The 23,441-nt window shown below is 34.3% G+C and overlaps 1 protein-coding gene across 1 annotated transcript; it reads left to right on the top strand.

Moving 5' to 3' along the window:
* Positions 1–351: 351 nt before the first annotated feature.
* Positions 352–20,546, top strand: LOC121986958 (beta-galactosidase 15-like). Its single transcript, XM_042540880.1, has 17 exons — positions 352–699; positions 1,286–1,381; positions 1,473–1,588; positions 2,265–2,331; positions 3,379–3,471; positions 4,524–4,667; positions 4,843–4,931; positions 5,145–5,250; positions 6,032–6,119; positions 6,237–6,361; positions 7,482–7,679; positions 16,125–16,357; positions 17,391–17,506; positions 17,995–18,092; positions 19,504–19,614; positions 20,316–20,426; positions 20,496–20,546. Exons 1-17 carry the CDS (start codon positions 505–507, stop codon positions 20,544–20,546), a joined length of 2,037 nt encoding a protein of 678 aa, XP_042396814.1. The 5' UTR covers positions 352–504.
* Positions 20,547–23,441: the final 2,895 nt, after the last annotated feature.

Here is a 23,441-nt window from a genome sequence, read left to right as displayed (position 1 = left end):
ATATATTGTATGCATAGAAGGAAAGAGAAGAGAGAATAAAATAAAAAAAATAGTCAAATTTATCTAGTATAGAATGAGAAAAAAATACGTCTTTTAATAAATAATAAAATAACATTAAAAATCTAAATACATCTCTTTCCTGATAAATTACCGTTCATTAAACATACTAATATAATATTAATTAGATTATATTACATTATAAATTTTAGTAGCCTTAGGTGCGACAGGTTCGGGCGGAAAAAAATATATAACCGGTTTCTTAGACGTCAACGAACCGACCATCGAGCAACGTGACGTGTACTGGATGCGTTGATCCCAAACTCACACCATTTGAACTCATTTACCAAAATGCACTTCCTTTGCTCACTCGGTAGTCGCAACTCCTATATATTATCCGCCCAATTTCCCCCCCTCAAACAATCCATAGTCTCCTTCTCATCTCTCTTCCGATCGATTTCGTGGCGGAGTGGGGTATGATCTGAAGAGGAACCACCGAGGAGGGAGATGCTGGGGTTTCCGATCGACCACGGGGTTCCCTTCGTCGCCGCTTTCGTTGCGGCGACGTTGTGGGCGGCGGCGACGGCGGCCGTCTTCTTCGAACCCTTCAATGTCAGCTACGACCACCGGGCCATCATAATCGGAGGAAACCGTCGCATGCTCATATCCGCTGGGATCCATTACCCCCGAGCGACGCCTGATGTATGCCCCCTTGTTTTCGGTTGAATTTTCCTGCTATACGGAGTGAATATCCGGTTAAATTGGCTCGACGAATGTTTCGATATTGCAAAAAAAAAAAAAAAAAAGTTCTGTAATTTTTTTTTTATCATGCAGTACATTAGGCCAGGCATACATGGAGTTGTACTACCAACAAGTGCTTGCCATAAGTTGGAGATCAAATATCTGAGACGATGTATTATTGATCGCATAATATAACCAAGTGCTTAGGTAGAATGTCAAATATGTCTCAACTAATATTATTTCCTTTAATTTGAATCTAGATCGACAGATTTATGTGTTTTTATCATTGCAAAATATGCTTGGTTTTAGTTGTTGAATAGTCTTCTGAGTATGTTGGCATGTTTTATTATCTGCATTTTCATCAAAAAGCGTGGTTTGTATCGTCATCCCAAAGCAGTTTGCGGCAGAGTGTCAATATAGCAGTTGCAATGTTTACTTTTCTTCACTTTATTACCTTTCTTAGTGCATTTCCAGATGCATTCTAGTAATAGTTGCCTATATAGCTGTATCTATCTCATTTTGGATTTTATAATTGTGAACCTGGTAGATGTGGCCTGGGTTGATAGCTAAGAGCAAAGAAGGTGGTGCTGATGTTATACAAACATATGTATTCTGGAATGGGCATGAACCAGTCAGAGGTCAGGTAATTGTGCTACTATTGCAATGGTACAGGTTTGCTTCTCTTCATTGGAGGATCATCCTATTTATTCATCTCACTTCTGGTCCTTTCTTAGCAGTATAATTTTCAAGGAAGATATGATCTCGTAAAGTTTGCAAAGTTCATTGGTTCACAAGGATTATTCCTTCATCTCCGAATTGGCCCTTATGTTTGTGCTGAGTGGAATTTTGGGTCTGTATTTTTAAGATCTAATATTTCTTGCGTGACATTTTCCATCTGAATATTTTTAGATGGTGACATGGTGTTAATATCTATTTCACTTATGTTTCTCTTCTATTTCAATTAGACAGTAAAAAAAAAAATCATTTCCAAAGAATTAGTGTAAGTTTTTTTTGTCTCTAAACTCGGTTCAGTATTCATCTAAAGAAACAAATAAAAATGAAGTTGGTTTGTATTTGCCAATTAGAAAATAGTCAAATAAACTATACAATCTATCCTGGTAATTTTCACTCTTGTTGCTCTTGGCTTTACTATTGTAAATACAGCAGGTTGATGCGTAGGTTGGAGAGAGGATAGTTGTGAAATATCCATATTTCATATACTTCCAATAAAAATGGCCAAGTAGTAACATGCTACGACACGTTTCACTTGATTGCAACACACTCTTGATTATAACTTCAACTTCATTACTGTAATTCTGTACAAAGTAGTCTTCTCTTTAAGAGGATTAGGAATGAAAACCTTTAAAATTATACTCAAGTTAATATCCTTATTCAAGGGCTGGCCATAACAGGACTGGCATAGTGTGAAGTTTGTTGCCATACAATTGAACAAGGTGTGAATGATGAAAACAACCTTTCTTTTTTGATGCTGTTGCTAACACTTTTTTGCTTATGTTTTTCTCTAGGGGTTTCCCTGTTTGGTTGAGGGACATTCCTGGCATCATATTTCGAACAAAAAATAAACCTTTTGAGGTATCATGCTTTCTGGTGTGGCATGCATTTTACTTTGGATTTGTTCTAAAACTCCCCTTACAATTTTCTATTTCATTTAATTGGGAACATATATTTGTTTATTTTTTATTTATTTTAACACATGATGTATCATGCTCAACAATTATATTCTGAATGGAATAAACTTTTTGATCTTTGACATCCCTTTAGAGAAAATTAGGAGACCATGCTAGATGAATAGTTTCATTTTTATTCTTGTATATTATTTATTTATTTGTTTTGAGACTTTTGACTAATCTCTAAGTTACTATTGTTCTAAAGCTCAAGGGAATTTTTTAAGCATCTTGAATTGATGGACATATTTGTTTTGTTGGCCATATCTAATTGTACAAAAACTAGACCCTTTACACTCCTCTCCTTTTTGATGCATGTGGATTTGTCTTTCGTATACTAACTCAACAGTAGATAACTAAATCCCTATCTATGTCTGCTTCTTTATGTTGACAGTAAGTTAAGCTGATGTTTTTGATGCCTGAATTTAAATGAATTAAAACACTAGATCACTATGTAGCAGTCCATTTTATTGATGTGCATCGGCTCACCTATAAAGATACATCCTGGCCCCTTAGACTTTTTAAATTGTACTTTTGTCCCAGTGATTTCTGTATCCTACCGTGATCCAAAGTGCTAATTTGATGCCATTATGGTAAATAAGTCCTATTAATGTTTCTAATCAACAAAGGCTATCTTAAACAATAAAGTGGTTTCTCTTGGTGGAACTTTTATCCATTTTAGTAACTCACCACAAACACTTAGGAAAGTGAATATAGTTTGCTTTTATGGTTTCTTTAAATTGGAAAAAGAATCTTTTTCTGGCTCATTTGTTAAGGAAAAAATATTTCTAGTTCATTTGTTAAGGAAAAAAAAAATCTTGGATTTGGTCTTTTTTTCTTTCCCCAGGAAACATGAGATATTGATTGTCACATCAGGATTTGATGGCTGGAACTGGTTTGGTATTGTCTTTGCTGTTATGCAAGTACATCTTTGATAATACTTGGTATTTTACAGGACGAAATGCAAAGGTTTGTCAAAAAGATTGTTGATCTGATGAAGCAGGAAATGTTATTTTCATGGCAAGGTGGTCCGATCATTTTATTGCAGGTTGTATGAGAACTCACAGTCTTGTTGAAAGAATTAAAAGTAAAAAATTCGATTATCTAATTTTTAATAAAATTGGAGATTTGCTACTAATTTTGTTGTTTGTTTTACCTTATGCAAATGCTTTTTGGTCAAATCATCAATACAAGAAATGCTACAAAACCTGAAAAAATTGATAGACTTTTAGTGTCCAACTGTTAGTTTTAATAATGGCTGAATTGGTTTGATTATGGGTTTGGTCAAGATTTACTTGACATTTTCTTGTTCGTACAACTGCAGCACTATGTATATAATTGAAGCATTTGAAATTCAGCCTACTATATATTTTCTTCATTGTGAGAGGAAAGTACAAACATAAATGCTTGCTACAGTAATTTTTTACATTTGCCTCTTATGCAATAACAAGCTGTCAGCCACAGTTATTTAGAGATGTTGACGTTGTTGGGACTAGCATTGAATGTGTTTGCCAAATTTATCCTTAGGAATTTTTTCTTGTATTGCTATACAATCAGTATCTATAAATTGACCTACCTAGTTAAATGCGGCAAAAGGCGAAATCGCTCGCCCCCAACGCCCCCGCCGCACCCGACCCAGGCAATCACGAGGGAGGTAAATCACGGCAGCCGAGCGGGCAAGTGGTGGTGGGGTGAGGTGCACAGGGTCCAGGGGTTTACGCCCCGACAACCCTGCGGTTCGACCCCGCGACCTCATGTGGCAAGCATGCTACCACTTACCAACTCGGATGACCCGTGGGATCACCTACCTAGCTAAATGATATGTGGTCAAGTGGTTTTGTCACATCACCACCTAAGTCATCAGAACCCTTATCTTTGAAATGATTTTTTGGGTATGCAATTATTACACTGTCCTGTAGTTTTGTTGGAATTTTTGTTTGAAATAAGTGAGTAAATGTGTTCTTATATTCACACTCAGTCAGATAGATCTGTGGTAAACAGAAAGTTATATTGGTAACTTTATTCTTCTGTAGCTTTCTATAATCTTTCTTGGTTCTAGTTTAGTATATTATCTTAATTAACCTTGAAAGCATTCAACAGATTGAGAATGAATATGGAAACATTGAAGGCCATTTTGGTCAAGGTGGCAAGGACTATGTTAAATGGGCTGCTGATATGGCTCTTAGCCTCGGCGCAGGTGTGCCATGGGTAATGTGCAGGCAAACTGATGCTCCTGAAACCATCGTAAGGATCTCACAAAAGTTCTTTCTTTATTATCTATTTTGATAATCTCTTTGAGAAAGCTAGTTGAGATGGGTCTTATTACTTCTATTTTTCTTTATGTAATGAATGGGGTTTCCTAATATGTATTCTGACTTTAGCTTTGTAGCTCACTTTGAAATTGATTTAAACTTGGCAGATTGATTCCTGCAATGCATTTTATTGTGATGGTTTTAGGCCAAATTCTTATAGTAAACCAGCACTTTGGACAGAGGACTGGAATGGATGGTATGATGGCGCCTATTAGTGCTGCTTTATTGCTAACTTGTTTCTTTTCTCTGTAAATATGACCACCATGAAATAGTTGGAACATTTTCCCCTCATAATCTAATTTCGCTTTATACTCTAGTAATACTTTACTGAATATAATACAAGTGGTATGTTCCGTGAATAAATTTGTTGGTATTACAAGTTTCACTGGATGAATCTTGCACATGTCAGGTTTGCTTCTTGGGGTGGAAGGGTGCCTCATAGACCTGTTCAAGACAATGCATTTGCAGTTGCTCGTTTCTTTCAAAGGGGAGGAAGCTATCATAACTATTACATGGTAAAGTAAATCTCCAAATTAAAATATTTCTATAGCTTGATATAAGCTATTTGTTTAAAGTGATTCATTGGTTTGAATGTTTACTCTTTCTGGGTCCTATCTTCTATGTGCCTTATTGGTGAAAAACGTCTTGATGAACACATGTTCAGTGTTGTGTGTACTGTGTATATATATCGATTGTGCACACATTTAATCTTGTTGGGCCAAAAGTCTAACCACACAACTTGAGCTTAAGATTATGTTTTGTGCACGTTGTCTTTCCAACTTTTTTTTTTTCTAATCTCTTTACTACTTTTCTAGCACTTTCTAATGATTTATGCTGCATAACCGTGTAAAATAAGTAAAAAACCTAAGAAAATCAGATGTCTTAAACTAACAAACCTAGATATATATAAAAACTAGAGTAGACTGAATTTTTCATCAGATCGCCTTTGCAGAGCTTTGCTGAAAAAAGATATTTCTTCAGCTGATCTACTTAATTTGGACTATAATTTGTTCAGTTTGTTGTATAATTTATATAGTTTCTTTAGTTGTTTTACCAAATTTTCTCTGATTTGATGACAAAGTTTGTCTCTCCAATCCTTTTAATTCTACAGATAAGCTGGAAATAATTGCTGTACCATAATATTGTGGTATTGTTATCTGAGTTGTCCTCAAGTTCTTGATGGATGAATGCCTGCAAATTTAACTCTTCTATGAATGTGTTAACTAGTACTATTCTAATTACCAACTTAAAAAAGTGACTTTTCAAATATATCGTTTGACATTCAAATGATGCCAGTTTTTTGGTGGAACGAATTTTGGCCGGACAGCTGGTGGTCCCTTGCAAACAACTAGTTATGATTATGATGCTCCAATAGATGAATATGGTATGTGAAATATGTGATACTAACATATAAACTATTGACTGAATTGTAAACTTTATTATCCCAAATTGTTTCAATTATGGTAACATAGTGTTCACTAATAGTTCCTGAATTCATCAGGCCTTTTAACCCAACCTAAGTGGGGACATTTGAAGGATCTACATGCAGCTATTAAGCTTTGTGAACCAGCTCTTGTTGCTGTTGATGATGGACCACAATATGTTAAACTGGGTCCAATGCAAGAAGTATGCTGTTAAAGTGTTAATTACTAACATACTGCTGAATAATTTTGTTGTTGATGAAAAATTGCTTATACATATATTTTTCCTTTCCCTTATCTTTTCAATATGATATACCATCAAAACACCTAGGTTCAATGTGTAATATGTGCCTAATGTCTCTTCAAGATGAGAGAGGAACCAACTAATAGAACCGAAACCCAATTTATAATAGCTTAATCTGTTATGCTCAGGTATCCTCAGATTCTAGAAACAACGTTTTCTCCTATTTGTGAAAATACTATAATGTTCTTATGAATAGTATTCACATTATAAACAGAAGCACTTCAGACTTCAGTAAGAGTATTCCACCTTGTTATTTAGTATACATAATGTATATTCTTTATGGGTATTGTTGCCCCCAGGGCGTAGCACAGATGGTGGGCGTATAATATCTCTGGCGTTATCAGGAACTGATGACCTGGGGTTTACCCACCATGCACCTAATGCTTGTGTACCTACATTTACCTCCCTCCATATCCGTGTTGTCGGCACGGGGGGCCTTTAAGGTAGGGATCTACCTTTTTTTTTATGAGTATTGTTAAACAGGTCGATGTGAAAAAAGGATGGTTCAAAAATGGATGATTAATTTCATTAAGGTAATAAAATTTGTATATATGCATTTGTTAATTCCAATTGCATACAAGATGACAAGCATATAGCAATTTTCTCATTTTATTCTCAGAATCTTAATGTTGTCAGTCTTGTGAACATCAGAGCAAAAATTGCAATTGCTTATGGAAACAAGCCATGCTTTTCTTTTTAGTAAACTCACCAACTTGAGAGATTTCCTAAAAGCATTGGTATTTTATTGATGACTCTTATCATGGAACTGGAAGAACTGTGGCAGTGTCCTGAAAGTCTTTAGAGGCGTAATACATGTTTGTTTCTGGTTTTAGACTTTCTGTATCACCAAAAAAATCAGTAGATGTTGGTGACACTTGTGGCAACATTGTGATTAATCTTCAGTATCTTAGATGGTTATATTGAATAAATTTTCATAAGGCAGATTTAGCATGATATCATTGTTCAGTATGCTGATTTTTATTTTGGCTCAAGTTAAAATTTCTCTTTTTTGTATTGACAGGCACATATATATGCTAGTGAATTTGTAGACACAAGCAAAAGTGTCTCAGAGAATGTGAGCATTTGCTCAGCTTTTCTTGCAAATATCAATGAACAAAAAACAGTTACTGTGAACATTTTTGGTGGAACTTATACTCTTCCGCCCTGGTCTGTGAGCATTTTGCCTAATTGCATACACACTGCTTTCAACACTGCGAAGGTCAGATTTCCATATTGATATGAACTTCTTTGAATAAGTTTATCTCCTTTTTCCTTTTTTAAAATCAAATTATACTATTTGTTGTCATCAATAGTTGGACAGTAGCCAGATTGAAAATTTATTGGCCCAAAAGGATGCAATGGCAATAATTTCGGAAAGAACATTTTGGTGACAAATATGCACATCAAATGAAGAAGAGAAAAATCAAAAAAAGACTTGATTAGCAATAATAAAACTAGATAAAATTTATTTAAATATAGATGATAATATAGTAGGGGATAAAGCTCAATGACGTAGAAGGATCTATATATCCAGCTCTACTTAGTGGGATAATGTTTGGTTGTTTTTATTATATTGTCATCAGTAGTTGGACAGTAGTTATTAGTCAAAGGCCATATTGGAAATTTATTGGCACAAAAGGATGCAATGGTAATAATCTCAGAAAGAACATTTTGGTGATAGTGTTTGGACTTACTGTAAACTTTGTTAGGTGTAAATCTATAGTAATTTTGAGGTCCAATCCTAAAGCCTCGATGTTTAAGTTGGGATTTAAGGGACAACCATTAATATGCCTTTTTTGGTAGAAGTCCGAACACCTTGTTTTCACAGTTGTTGCTAGACCTAGACCAACATAAACTGGTTTTCATACTTTGCAGTGGTGTGCTCATGTTTGGTTGGAAACTTGGACATGTTCTTTTATGATTGGATGACAGTAACAAAAAGAAGTGTAAAAGCATTATTTCTTGGTATCATATTAGCCAGCGGCTTTGTTATTTTAGAGCTTGATCAGATAGTAGTTAAATATACATATTTGAAATGTATAAGATGGAAGTTACTGCTAAACTTATAATGGACTGTAGGGATCATTACTCGAATATGCCTTTTTATGCCCAAGCTCATTCAGTCATATTCACACCTTCCTTTTGTAGGAAAATGGAGGGGGAGATCTCTTGATATAGTGATATCATAAGTAAAATTTATCACAATATGTCAATGCATTTTGAGATGGGTGGTAGGGGGCTCAGAGGCAGATGCAAAACACACACTATTCTCATGGTGCTTTCTTATCCCTCCAATTTGGCAACTAATCATGCAAAACCAGGTTTGAGCTTGATGAAACCTATCAAAGATATGGCTATTATGCTCATTTGAGATAGCCCAATTAAAACTAAACTAAAATTGCTGTTATTATGGTTAAGATACAAAAATATGATAGAAGTTACATGTGCAGTGGTGCTTCATTTCTATTCTCAGTTGCAAAAGGTCATACGCTTACCCTGGGTGCCCCCACACAACCGATCTCATAGTCATTTGTAGAGGTAAATCACGGGTGGTTTTTTTTTTTTGCCTTTTCAACCGTGACCTGCATGGGGTTGGGCAGAACCTGGCAAGCATTTTGCCGTCAGGAATTGACCTATAGACCTCTTGGTGGCAACGCCCCATGCAATGACCATCTGTCCATTTCGTGGGGACTTCATTTCTATTTTCCATTCTATAGAACATGGATCACCTTGTAATAGGTAATTGAAATGATCTCCATTAAAGAAAAAGGTGGTTTGGTCACCTGCCAAAGCATATGCAACTTAGATGACCAATTATTGTAAATATAACAACAATAACCAAGCCTTATCCCACTAGGTGGGGTCGGCTATATGGATCCTTTTAAGCCATTGAACTTTATCTCCTATTATATCATCATCTATACTTAAATAAATTTTATCTTATTTTATTACTATTAACCAAGTCTTTTTTGGTCTTCCTATTCCTCGTTTAATATGTATGTTTGTCATAGTTTCACATCGCCTAATTGGAGCATTTATTGGTCGTCTAATACATGTCTGTACCATCTTAAACGTGTCTCTCGGAGTTTTCGCTCAATATATGCAACTCCGACTTTCTCTCTAATGTTCTCATTTCTTATTCTGTCCATCCTCGTATGTCCACATATCCATTGTTTAAAGTGTCGTGCCGAGACGATCGAAACTGGCGAAACATCTCGTTTCGCTCGGCTACCGACACCTGCACGACCCCGACATGACCCCGGCACTAGACCCATGTCAGCTGTGATGTGTTGCACGATCCTGTGGCTACAGTGGAGGGGTTGCTCGGCCTCGCAACAACAGCGAAGGGGTCGCATAACCCTTCAGCTGTCGCTGCGGAGGCGTCGCATGACCCTGCGGTCGCTGCAGAGGGGTCGCACGACCATCGCGGACGCGTCGGAGGAGTCACGTGATGCTCGTGACCATGGCTGAGGGGTCACGTTGAAGTCACGTGAGCTTGTGAGTGGTGTGGGATTTCAAATTTTTTAAAATTAAACTTAGGTTAGTTATTTCATTCAACTCCTAGCTATGATGGAGATAAAATAAAGAGGCTTTATTAAACCCTAATAAAATTATCTAATTACTTTTATATTCCATTTATTTTAATTTAAAAATTATAATAAAATTTTTAATTTATCTATTTTCATATCTTTTCCCTTTTTTAAAGATTATTTTTTATATTGTTTATTTTTAAAATATTTATGTTAAATATTTTATTTTTTAATTAATATATTTTATATTTAAAAAATACTGAAACTATATAGGCACAGCACGATACGGTACCGAAACCATATCATTCCGGTCTAGGACCGAAACCTCGGTACGGGTCGAAATTTTAAACCTGACACATATTCACCTTAACACCCTCATCTCTATAACTCTTATCTTCTGGTCATGTGCTCGAGTCATAGCCCAGCTACATATAACATAGTAGGTCTAATTGTGGTTTTGTAGAATTTTTCTTTAAATTTTAGAGGTACTTTATGGTCAACATCCAATGCTCTCCTCCATTTCAACCATCCTACTTTTATTTTATGTAAGACATCTTTCTCAATTCCTCCATCATTGCAAAATGATCCTAAATATTCAAAGCTCTCTAGGTTCCGAGCAACTCGTCATCTCCTATCTTAACAATTGTCTCATTATGTCTAATATTGCTAAACTTAAATTCTATATATTCTGTCTTTATTCTACTAAGCCTAAAACCTTTCCCTTCTTGTGTTTCCCGCCAAGATTTTAGTTTAGCATTTACTCCACGTGTTTCATCTACCAAAATAATATCATCTATAAATAACATGCACTACGGTACTGTGTCTTGAATGTGTGTAGTGAGTTCTGTTGGTTAGTCCTAGGAAGATCGTACCGGTTCCACTGTACAAAAATTTTGTACAAATGTCGAACCTTTCCTAAATAACCTATTGTGTTCTTTAGAAGTTAAATTAGGAATCGCAAACGGAACTTAACATTATTGATTCCAAATTTAACTTATCTGTTCTTAATGGTTTAGACTTGGATCGCAAGCGGAACTTAACACTATTGATCCAAACTCACCTACGTTATAAATTTAATTAAATATTAATTTCCAAAATTGACTTCCAACACTGCATGACGAGGCACATGGCCTTCTTGGGTATGGGAGCATCCACCACCACCTAGACAAAGCCTTTTAAGGAAAGCTAATATTTAATTTCCTTAAATAACTCTAGGTTTAATCAAAAAGAACAATCGAATCACAAATTCGAAAAACAAAGAAAAACACAAACACGAATTACTAATTCGAAAAACTAGATCTAATGTCTCTTGTGTTTGGAATTCATACAAAGAAAAATAACTAGCATGATGCGGAAAACAATTGCTAATTATACCTTTTCTTTGCAAGCTAATGACCTCGAGATCTTCTGCCGTATTCCTCGCCTCGCCTTGGACGTCGTGTGGGCGACGATCCTTCAAGATGAACACCACCCAAAGCCTTCTTCTCCTTCTTCTAATTTTCGGCCACCACCACCACAAAAGAAAAGAGAGTAAAGGGAAAGGGAGAAGAGAGAGGGCCGGCCACACCAAGAGAACCTCCAAGCAAGAGAATAAGAGTTGTCTCTCATGAGGCCTCCTCACCCCTTCTTTTATATTACTTGCCCAAGGCAAATAAGGGAAGAATTTTTACAAAAATTAAAATCTTCCTCTTGTTTTTCCTTTTTCCTTTTTATTTTTCCTTTTCTTTCCTCTTGATTGAATCAATCACCAAATCATTGGATGATGATTTTATTTTTTTATTTGGCCGGGCCCCTTGCTTGAGCACCAAGCAAGAGTGGCCGACCCCCTTAAAGAGGAAGGAAATATTTTTTTTATAAAATTTTACAAGAAGAAATCCTCTTATAAAATTTTACAAGCTCTCTTTTCTAAAGTGGATGTTAAAAAAGGAAAGTTTTAAAAATTAAAACCATGTTTTAAAATTTAAAACTTCTCTTCAAAAATTTCCTTTTTTAACATGAATAGAAAATTTTAATTTTTAAAACTTCTCTTCCTTTTTTTCCAAAACCATGAGGATGGTTAAAAAAGGAAAGTTTTAAAACTTTTAAAACTCTCTATTAAACCATGTGACCTAATTTAAATAAGGATTTAAAATTAAAATCTCTCTTTTAAAACTTATAGTTTTCTACAAAGAGAAGATTTTAAAAATTCAAAACACCCCTCCTATTTGAATTTATTTGCCGCCTACTGCTTGGTTACTGCCAAGAGGGTCACCTCTTAAGAGATATGCCATTGCCGTCACCAAGCAACGTCTCCTTTCGACACCGAAGGGCTTTAATGAGTGGTTTATAAGGCACCAATGAGGCTACGACAGGGACCTATTGGCCTTCCGACGAGCTTGAGTATCCCGTGTTCGCCCGAACACACAACTCGAAGTTCATCAACAATAACTCATTCCACTAGAGATATTGTTGCACCAATCCCAAATTACATTATGGGCTCCTTCTTATCATGAGTGTGTTAGTCTCCCGTGTTTAAGATAACGAACGCCCAATTAAGTAAGCTGGCAACCATTAATATCTAGCTCGTAGCCACTCAACCTCATGCGTCTGACTAAGCCCACCGCAGGGTTTAACACGACAATGAGCTCCTCTGGGGACATTCTCAACCTAGGACACGGTTTCTATAATCAACACACACTATAAGTAATATCATTTCCCAACTTATCGGGCCTATTGATTTATCAAGCTAAATCTCACCCTTTGATAAGTTAAAGAAATAAATACTAAATATATGTGCTTGTTATTATATTAGGATTAAGAGTACACACTTCCATAATAACTAAGGTCTAGTTCTTTTATTAAGTCAGTATAAAAGAACTACCTAAAACTGTTGTAGTATACTAGTGTAATTTATTAGTCAAGATAAACTAATACCTAATTACACTACGACTATACCAATGGTTTGTTCCTTTCCATCTTAGTCGTGAGCAATGTTATAATTTATAAAGAGTGTGACACCACACACCATGTTATCTACTTTATAAATTAATTGAACAATTATATTCAACAAATAAATATAGAAATTTGACCAATGTGATTCTTTTATTTCAAAAATAAATGTTTACAAAAGCTAAGCTTTTAGTATACACTCTAACAAGTTCGTCCATAATTAGTATAAAAAGATAGAGACTTAGAGTTAATCCTTGATGTAACCCTATGTTTATTAAAAATGCTTCAATTACTCCGCCTCAAGTCTTTACTCTAGTCGTTATATCCTCATATATATATCCTTAATTAGTTCAATATATGTTACACTAACACTTCTCTTTTCTAGAATTTTTTATATAATTTCTCTTGAACTCTATCATAAGCTTTTTCTAAGTCAATGAATACTATATGTAGATCTTATTTTTCTCTTGATATTTTGTAATTAGTTGTCTAAAAAAATGTATTGCTTATATTGTTGACTTTCCATGCATGAACCCAAATTGATTTTTGATTATTGTGGTCTCCTTCCTTAATTTTTTTATTACTTTTTTTTCAAAATTTCATGGTATGATTTATTAGTTTAATACCCCTATAGTTTGCACAATTTTGTACGTCTCCCTTATTCTTATATAAGGAAACTAGAATACTTGCCCTCCATTAATCAGACATTTTTTTCATTTTCAAGATCATATTAAATAATTTTGTGAACCATTCAATGCCTTGTTTCCCTAGGCACTTCCATGCCCCTATCAAAATATCTTCTGGTCTAACGGTTTTTCCATTATGTATCTCATTTAAAGCTTGTTCTACTTCTGAAATTTGAATTCTATGATAAAAATTTAAATTTCTATACTCATTTGACCTACTTAAATTACCTAAGTTAGTCATCTAAACCTTCATTAAAAAGTTGATGAAAATACTTTTTCCACTTCTCTTTTATTTTTCCATCGTTTACTAGTACTTTATTACATTTATTTTTAATACATTTTATTTGGATAAGATCTCTTGTCTTCCTTTCTCTTACTTTAGCTATTCTATAAATGTCTCTTCCCTTCTTTTGTATCCAATTTTTGATATAATCGTTCCAAAGTTTCATTCTTTTGCTTCATTCACTACTCTCTTAGCTTCTTTCTTGGCTATTATATATTTTTTTAAGTTTTCCTCGTTCTTACAAATATATGATTCTATAAGCTATTCGTTTTTCCTTCACTTTCTCTTGTACTTTCTCATTCCACCACCAAGATTCCTGACTTAGTGGTGTATGTCCCTTTGACTCACCGAGTACACTCTTAGCTATTATTTCAACTTTGATACCATCTTATCCCATGTAGCATTAGAATCACTGTATATTTCACCTAATGCTTGTACTCCTGCTTTCTCCTTAAATATATTTTGATTCTCATCCTTTAACTTCCACCACTTAATTCTAGGAGTCGTATATATATATATGTTCTTTCTATTGATACTATGTTTAAGGCGTATGTCCAACACTACTAACCTATGTTGGGTAGTTAAATTTTCTCCGGGATGATCTTGCAATCTTTATAAATCTTTTTATCGTTCTTTATAACCATAAGAAAGTCAATTTACGATTTATTATTCCTACTTTTGAACGTGACTAAGTTTTCTTCTTTTTTTTTAAAAAAAAATATATTAGCTAATATAAGGTCATATGCTATCGCAAAATCTAATATAGCTTTTCCTTTCTCATTTCTCGTTCCAAACCCATGACCTTATGTACCCTCTCATATTACTCATTTTTCACTGACATGTCCATTTCATTTGGCAGAGTATTTTGTAATATTTCATCTAATTCGTCTCAAAACCTTGATCTGGTAGCTTCATCTAATCCTACTTGCAGTGCATATACACTAATTATGTTCATAGTTTATTTCGCTACTATTATTTTAAGGGTTATAATTCTATCCCCTTTTCTAATTACTCCTACAACTTCATCCTTTAACGGACTATCTACAACAATACTCACTCTATTTCTTGCTTTACTCTTTCCTGTGTACCATAACTTAAAACCCGAGTTCTCTATCAGTTTTGCCTTCTTGCCTACCCATTTTGTCTCTTGTATACACAAAATACTAATTTTTCTCTTAAGCATCATATCTACTACCTTCATTGATTTACCAGTGAGGGTTCCTATGTTCCATGTTCCGAATCTTAGATTATTAATTTTCCTATCATATATGTTCTTATTCAACGTATGGTGTGAAAACTCTTGCCTATTTAACACTATACCCAAATTCTCATGGAGATGTGGTGATCCTTGCCAATACGTTACAGTCGGATCCTACAAAGCGAACTCTTGCATATTTAGCACTACACCCGAGTTCTGGAGATGTAACGGTTCTTGCCGAGATGTTACAATCAGATCCTGCAACGCGTTCCTTCCGGGGAACAACCTAGCATTCACACAATAGTTTAATAGATTTATTCATTGACCATTTGTCATAGTTTTAATGTCGGCAGATAACCTAACCCAACCCTCCTCTTTTATCCAAGCTTGGAACCGGCCATGACTGGTTCGTCATGGGCGGAGTTACCAATTGTTGTAAATGAAGTTGATAAAGTTAATTGTATCTTAGTTTAGATTGATGATGCTTGACATGGATGAAAGCTACTTTCTACTAGGGATGGGCATTGATAATCGGAACCTGATAAACTTAACTGATCCAAATTGAAAAATTCAATTTGTTAGTTTATTGGTTCAGTTTCAATTTGGATACATGGTAAAATTACGTTTGAATTTGTACAAATTGTTAAAATTTAACAGAACCATTAAAATTTTTATAGCATTTACATGTAAATATAGATAACTTAGCATATTAAGTATTATGACTTCTTTTAACCTTAAATTATAATAATTTTTATTATTAACTTTAATAGGATTATTGTTTGGAAACTAGTTTTTAATTGATTTTTCATTTAACAATTTTGACCTGAACCAAACCAAAACCATACTGAAAACTTCAAAATGGTTTTAAAACTAAACTGGAAATTTCCAAACAGAAATATTTCATTTTGATTTCAGTTTTCCTCACTAAGCCAATAAGCCGAATTGTACCTACTGTTACTTGCTACTCAGTTATTTGGAATGGTATCTATTGTTTATGTTTTTTTTACTTAAATTTGTTTATTTTAAATATGCTTTCCAGGTGACTAGTCAAACTTCAATCAAAACTATCAAATCTGCTTCTCCTAGCTATTCAAATGCAACTAAACATGGACATGTAGTGCCATATAACGAAAACACTCTTTTTTCAAATAAGTGGGGGACCTTTCAAGAGCCAATTGGCACATGGGGCAATAACAGTTTCACAGCTCAAGGCATATTTGAGCATTTGAATGTTACGAAGGACATCTCTGATTATTTATGGTACTCTACCAGGTATATCACAAACAGAGCATTTTTATATTCTATGCGTGCTTGCTTATGTGGAATTCAGGAACTTTTTTAGTAGAATTTGTTTAGCTGGTGAAATGAAGATATGGCCCGCAATGATCTGTTCTTGTACTTTCTAGGTTTGTAATATTTTTTTTCTTGCTTTGTTATTCATTAGTGGTGAGGTAATTTTTTCTCTTCAAGCTTTGTAACTCATTAGGGGTGAGGTGATTTTTCCATCTGAGGTCTTTTAGTTGTAGGTTTCTGTGGATTTAAAACCCGCCAACTTCTAGATAGAACTGTCGTAGACTCGTAGGTTAGAAATATATTTCTTTTGGAGTTGAGCGTTGATAGATTCCTGGAGTGAATCTTTGTTCAATGTATTGGATAACAATATGATATTGATTTTGATTTTTTTTTTTGGATTTAATAGTATTATTATTTCTTGAAATTATACTGTCTGAAGGAAACTATGGCAAACATGAATAGCATCCACTATTGTGTTATAGTTTCTGACCATTCCTTGGTTGGACCAATAAATACCAGTCCATATGAACTTCTATCAAAGCTAATAACAAGTCATGCTTTAATTTTTTCTCTTTGGCCCTTTTGACACATTGCTGACCTTTGTTTTACATGGAGGTAAATTCTTGCTGACTGTTAAATGTTACCTCGCGTGTTGCCACAGCTGTTCAATGATAGATTTTGCTATGTACCATTTGTAGGCTATTCATATTTTTTTAAAAGATTGTAGATAGTACAAGTATATAGCTCAAATATCTCGGTGTTGGGACCAGCCTGCATGGGTTAATGGCAATTTGTCAGTACCAGTGTCTCTCCAATACATTTTTAAAGTAATACTTGGAACTCTGGACTTTTAGAGTTTCATCTACTATCTAGAATGCAATTATGTGATTTAAGCATTGCTGGTGTGCCAGTTTAAGTAATCAAATTGACAAATCCAATTTAGTTAGTTATTTCAAATATATAATCTTGAGTTTTAGTCTCATTCATTGTTGATCTAATAATTTTTATCCAGATTAAACATCACCGAGGAAGATCTTGCATTTTGGGAGAAAGAGGACATACTTCCAATACTTACAATTAACAAAACACGTGATATGGTTCAAGTGTTTGTGAATGGCCGTCTTTCAGGTATCTATTGGATATCATAGTAGGTTAGATTTTCGCCAACTATTTTTGACATCTCTAACAAATTGGTTGCCATTCTAGGCGATTAGTTAGTCAGCATAGTTTGTAATTACACATGCATCTCCCACTGGTGACGAGGGAGGTTCCTCCCTCAAGCGACGGAGCAGCTCCCTCAATGCGAAGCTGCTCCGTCGTTGTCTTTTTTTTTTTTAAATTATTTTTTTATATTTGTTATTTAAAAAATAATGTACACATAGTAGGTAGGTTAAGAAGAAATTAAACGTGGGACCCCAATGAAAAAGTTGTTGAGAGGTTTTTTTTATAGTGGAGAGAAATGGAGAGGTTTTTATTTTTGACGTGGCGTTAACGTGGCATTGAAGGAGCTCCTTGAGGGTATCCACGACTGTGGATGCTCTTATTACTTTAAATTTACATTCCAGAATATATTCTTTTGCTGCCTTTCTTTCATCTAACATTCTGTGAAATTTAAGCCAGTAAAGTTGGTAATTGGATTCCAGTAGAGCAGCCTATTCATCTGGTTGAAGGATCAAATGATTTAGTTTTATTGTCTGAGACTGTTGGCTTGCAGGTACTATTTGTTTCTCTATTTTTAATCTGTTTATACCATTTTCTATATGAACTAATGGTTCCTATATGATTTTATATGGTCCATAACACAAATAAGTAGAAGATAGAATATCTTTTCCATATTCTTTTTGTTATGTAGATCACCTCAACTGTTTTGTTCTAGTATGTTTATTTTGTTTGACAGGCTAAAAAGTCACTTCATTTGAGGACTCATTTTTGTAAGAACACGAATAAATTTTTTCCCTTGACATGACAGATTTAATGATTATTACCAATAAAAAACATGAATCAAGAATGGAGAAATTCACCCCCCTCAGGCTATGGTGTAGTGGTAAGCACACCTTGGGCTTCTCATGCACCCAGGTTCAGAACCCAAGGAGCGTAAGAAATTCGCCTTTCACGATTGAACCACTGGGACCGTTGGGCCATCGTGTGGACTGCCACTTGCACTTCCGGATTTACTTAGTCGTCGGGCCGGTCACCTCTAGGATTAGTTGGATCATAAGACCTGGAATCCTGGATTACCCAAAAAAAAAAATTTGCAGAAATTGAAAGTTCTAAAGAAACTTCATGCTTTTGTTTGTATTCGTGTTTTCCAGAAGTCAACCCTCCTTATAGTAATTGAAACCTGCTTAGCTGTTCCAATCTGGATATGTCAGCTTTGCTGGTGTCTTCTCATCCTTAAGAAAGTCTCAATCAATTAGGTGGAGGTCAATTAAGTTGAGTTACTAAGTTGGGCTGTCCAGCGAGTCCCTCAACATACATATGGTTGTGCAGCATAATGGTTTGTGCAGTTTGTTATTTGTCGCTAGCATATGATAAATAAAATTCAACAATACAAAATATTCATAATATTACCACCCAATGCTAGATCGAACCATTCACCATATAGAAGTTTTGGATTAATGCTTGATGCTAGATCAAATGGCCCACCTGCCCTATGTATAATCTTTGTGTTTTATGGGATTGTGGTAGGGTGACACTTTTCATCATTTGCTTACAAAGAATTTTTGCCTCTTTAGCTCAGACTGGTTTAATTCTAACCTGAATACAATCTATTATGGGATTGTGGTTTAATTTTTGTGGTAGACTGCTAAACTGTTATCTTTTGACGGGTAAGTTTATTATTCGCTCAACTGAAGAATAACATAAAAAGAATTGTTTTGACAGTCAGTTTTTCTGTTGTACATAAGCCACATCACTATTTATCAGTTGTAATTCTATTTGTCAACTTCTCAATGTCAATTTAAACCAGCCCTTGGATATACAGGTTCTTTACTTTTGACCATCAGATTTATATTAATCTGCTAGTTGACATGATGGCTTAAATCAATTCAGTTACTTAAATGCCACCTTCTGTATAAAGGAGAAGCTACACCAACCAACACTATTTTTTTTTTGTTGTAATGTAGAATTATGGTGCTTTCCTGGAGAAAGATGGAGCAGGATTTAGAGGAGAAATGAAACTCAGCGGTTTCAAAAATGGGGATGTCAACCTTTCTAATTTTTTGTGGACATATCAGGTATGCTTTATTTGTTTATGCTAGTTATTTAATTTTTCACTATTAGGAAAACGAGATGGTGTATTCACTCTTGGTTTGTACGCCATCTGAATATAACCATTGATTTATGTTAAAGAATCTCTATATTTTTGGATTTTGGCTTTAGCATTGATTATTGGTGTCTATTTTTGCCACATGAATTAATCTCCTCTGACTGCTTATTTTGAATATTTTATCTTGGTTAAGTTTAGAACTTTTATCCTGTAGCTACTATTCTTTCATGGAGAGAGAAGTTTTTGTTGTGATGATTGTGGAGGAACTAGAAAACATATAGGCGGTATTTTTTCAAGGAGGCATGTTCTCATTCTTTAGCTTGATAACAATTTAATTTTATATCTGTTTTCCCCATCATATTGGCATGCCTATGTAGCGATGGCACTAACAGTATTCTATTTTTGGCTTGTATCGGTACCAAATCAATAGTCTATAAGATTGGGTGTCTTAGCTTGCTAATTTCAGTTTGGGCTTCATACCATTTTAATGTTTTTCTTTCTGGTTATATGGACTTAAATCAAAGGCATGAATTTCAATGCTAATGTTCATGCTCTCTTTGTTTGTATTCACAGTTGTAGAGCATTGGCCATGCTGTCCAGTTTCTTACAGATTTCCTGATTCTTTGATGCTATAGAGTAACTGTAAGTGTTTTTCACCTTGAAAAATAGGTAGGACTGATGGGGGAGCATACAGAGATATATTCCCCTGAGAATCAAGAGAATGTAGATTGGAAAGACTTGGAGTTTGATTCAGTTTCATCCTCCTTCACATGGTACAAGGTTAGTCAATTTTCAGGAGTGAAAAGAGAATTGAAGCACTTTCCATTTTTCTTGTGTACCAATCAACAGCAGCAAATTTCAAGTAACAGTCAAAGTGATAGTCCTATATTCCAAGTCTAGTCTATCTTGTGTTAATGAAACTCATAGTTACCTAGAACTAGTCAGTTGATTTTACATGGATGATTGATTCTTCTTTAATCTCAAATGACAATTTTGGAAATTGTCAATTTATAAGATGTTTAATGAGTAAAGATGGACTGTTATCTCACTGATCTTTATGTTTCAATATTTTCTATAAGAACTAAATGTGATACTCTAAGCACAAGCCTAACACACTTGATGCAGATTATGAATATGATTCAAACATTGAATTTCAAATTCAATTTTAAGTTGGGTAATTACACTATTTTGGTTTGTTATCTTTTAATTTGATAAACTCTGCCAGTGACAAACTAGTCATGGCCAGTCTCAATATGCAATGACAAATATTCAATGAATGGATCCATTAAACTATTGTGCTAATGCTAGGTTGTTCCTTGGAAGGAACGCGTTGCAGTGTCCGACTGTAATGTCTCGACAAAGACCGCTATAACTCCAGAACTTAGGTGTAGTGCTAAATATGCAAGAGTTTGCATTGCAGGGTCGGACTGTAACGTATCAACAAGGACTGCTACATCTTCATGAGAACTTGGGTGTAGTGTTAAATAGATAAGAGTTCTCACACTATAGGTTGGATAAGAATAAATATGATAGAAAAATTAATAATCTAAGATTTGGAACATAGAACATAGGAACCCTCACTGATAAATCAATGGAGGTAGTAGATATGATGATTTGGAGAAGAATTAATATTTTGTGTATACAAGAGACAATGGGTAGGCGAGAAGGCAAAATTGATAGAGAACTCGGGTTTTAAGTTATGGTACTCAGGAAAGAGTAAAGCAAGAAATGGAGTGGGTGTTTTTGTAGATAGTTCGTTAAAGGATGAAGTTAGAGGAGTAGCTAGAAAAGGGGATAGAATTATAGACCTCAAGATAATAGTGGCGAAAGAACCTATGAACATAATTAGCATATATGCACCGCAAGTAGGATTAGATGAAGCTACCAAATCAAGGTTTTGGGACGACTTAGATGAAATATTACAAAATATTCCGCTTAATGAAATAATTTTAATAGGAGGTGATTTAAATGAGCATGTCAGAGTAAAAAATGAGGAATATGAGAGGGTACATAGGGTCATGAGTTTGGAACAAGAAATGAGAAAGGGAAAACTATATTAGATTTTGCGATTACATATGACCTTATATTAGTTAATACGTTTTTTAAGAAAAGAGAAGAATACTTAGTCACGTTCAAAGTTGGAATAATATAAATCGCAAATTGACTTTCTTATGGTTAGGAAGAAGGATAGAAAGATTTGTAAATATTGCAAGGTCATCCTTGGAGAAAACTTAACTACCCAATATAAGTTAGTAGTGTTGGATATATGTCTCAAACATAGTATCAATAGAAAGAAAATATATATACAACTCCTAGAATTAAGTGGTGGAAGTATAAGGATGGGAAACAAAATATATTTAAGGAGAAGGTAGGAGTACAAGCATTAGGTAAAATTTACGGTGATTCTAATACGACATGGGATAAAATGATATCAAAGTTGAAAATAGTAGCTAAGAGTGTACTCGATGAGTCAAAGGGATATGCATCACTAAGTAAGGAATCTTGGTGGTGGAATTAGAAAGTAAAGAAAAAACGAATAGCTTATAAGCAATTATATATTTGTAAGAACGAGGAAAATTTTAAAAAAATTACAATAGCCAAGAAAGAAGCTAAGAAAGTAGTAAATGTAGCAAAAAATGAAACTTTGGAACAATTGTATCAAAGATTAGATACAAAAGAAAGGAAAAGAGACATTTATAGAATAGCTAAAGTGAGAGAAAGGAAGACAAGAGATCTTATCCAAATAAAATGTTTAAAGATGAATGTAATAGAGTACTAGTAAATGATAGAGAAATAAAGAGAAGTAGAAGAGGTACTTTCATCGACTTTTTATTAAAGATTTAGGTGACCAATTTAACTTAGGTAATTTAAGTAGATCAAATGAGTATAGAAATTTAAATTTTTATCGTAGAATTCAAATTTCAGAAGTAGAACAACCTTTAAATGAGATGTACAATGGAAAAACCACTGGACCAGATGATATTTCCATAGAAGTATGGAAGTGTCTAGGGAAACAAGGTATTGAATGACCTATAAAATTATTTAACATGATATTGAAAATGAAAAAAATATCCGATCAATGGATGATAAACATTCTAGTTCCCTTATATAAGAATAAGGGAGACGTATAAAATTGTGCAAACTATAGGGGTATTAAACTAATGAGTCATATCATAAAACTTTAGAAAAAAGTAATAGAAAAAAAGATTAAGAAAGGAGACCATGTCGAGAAGGTCAACAATAGAAGCTATGCATTTTCTTAGACAATTAATTGAAAAATATCGAGAGCAAAAACAAGATCTACACATGATATTCATTAACTTAGAAAAAGCTTATGATAAAATCTTAAGAGAAATTATATGTAGAATTCTATAAAAGAGAGGTGTTAGCGTAACATATATTGAATTAATTAAAGATATGTACGAGGATGTAATGCTTAGACTAAAGACTTTTGTCGTAGTAATTGAAGCATTTCCAATAAAGATAGATTAGAGTAAAGACTTCAGTCGGAGTAATTGAAGCATTTCCAATAAAGATAGGGTTACTTCAAGGATTAACTTTAAGCCTCTATCTTTTTACACTAATTATAGACGAACTCACTGCACACCTTCAAGACACAGTACTGTGGTGTATGTTGTTTGCAGATGATATTGTTTTGGTAAATAAACACGTAAAAAAGTAAATGGTAAACTAGAATCTTTGTGGGAAACATTAGAAGGGAAAAGTTGTAGGCTTAGTAGAATAAAGACAGAATATATGGAATTTAAGTTTAGCAGTATTAGACATAATGAGACA

This window comes from Zingiber officinale, chromosome 5B (genome assembly GCF_018446385.1).
Source record: "Zingiber officinale cultivar Zhangliang chromosome 5B, Zo_v1.1, whole genome shotgun sequence".
Taxonomy (NCBI): Eukaryota; Viridiplantae; Streptophyta; class Magnoliopsida; order Zingiberales; family Zingiberaceae; genus Zingiber; species Zingiber officinale.
This window is presented reverse-complemented; position numbering and strand designations above follow the sequence as displayed.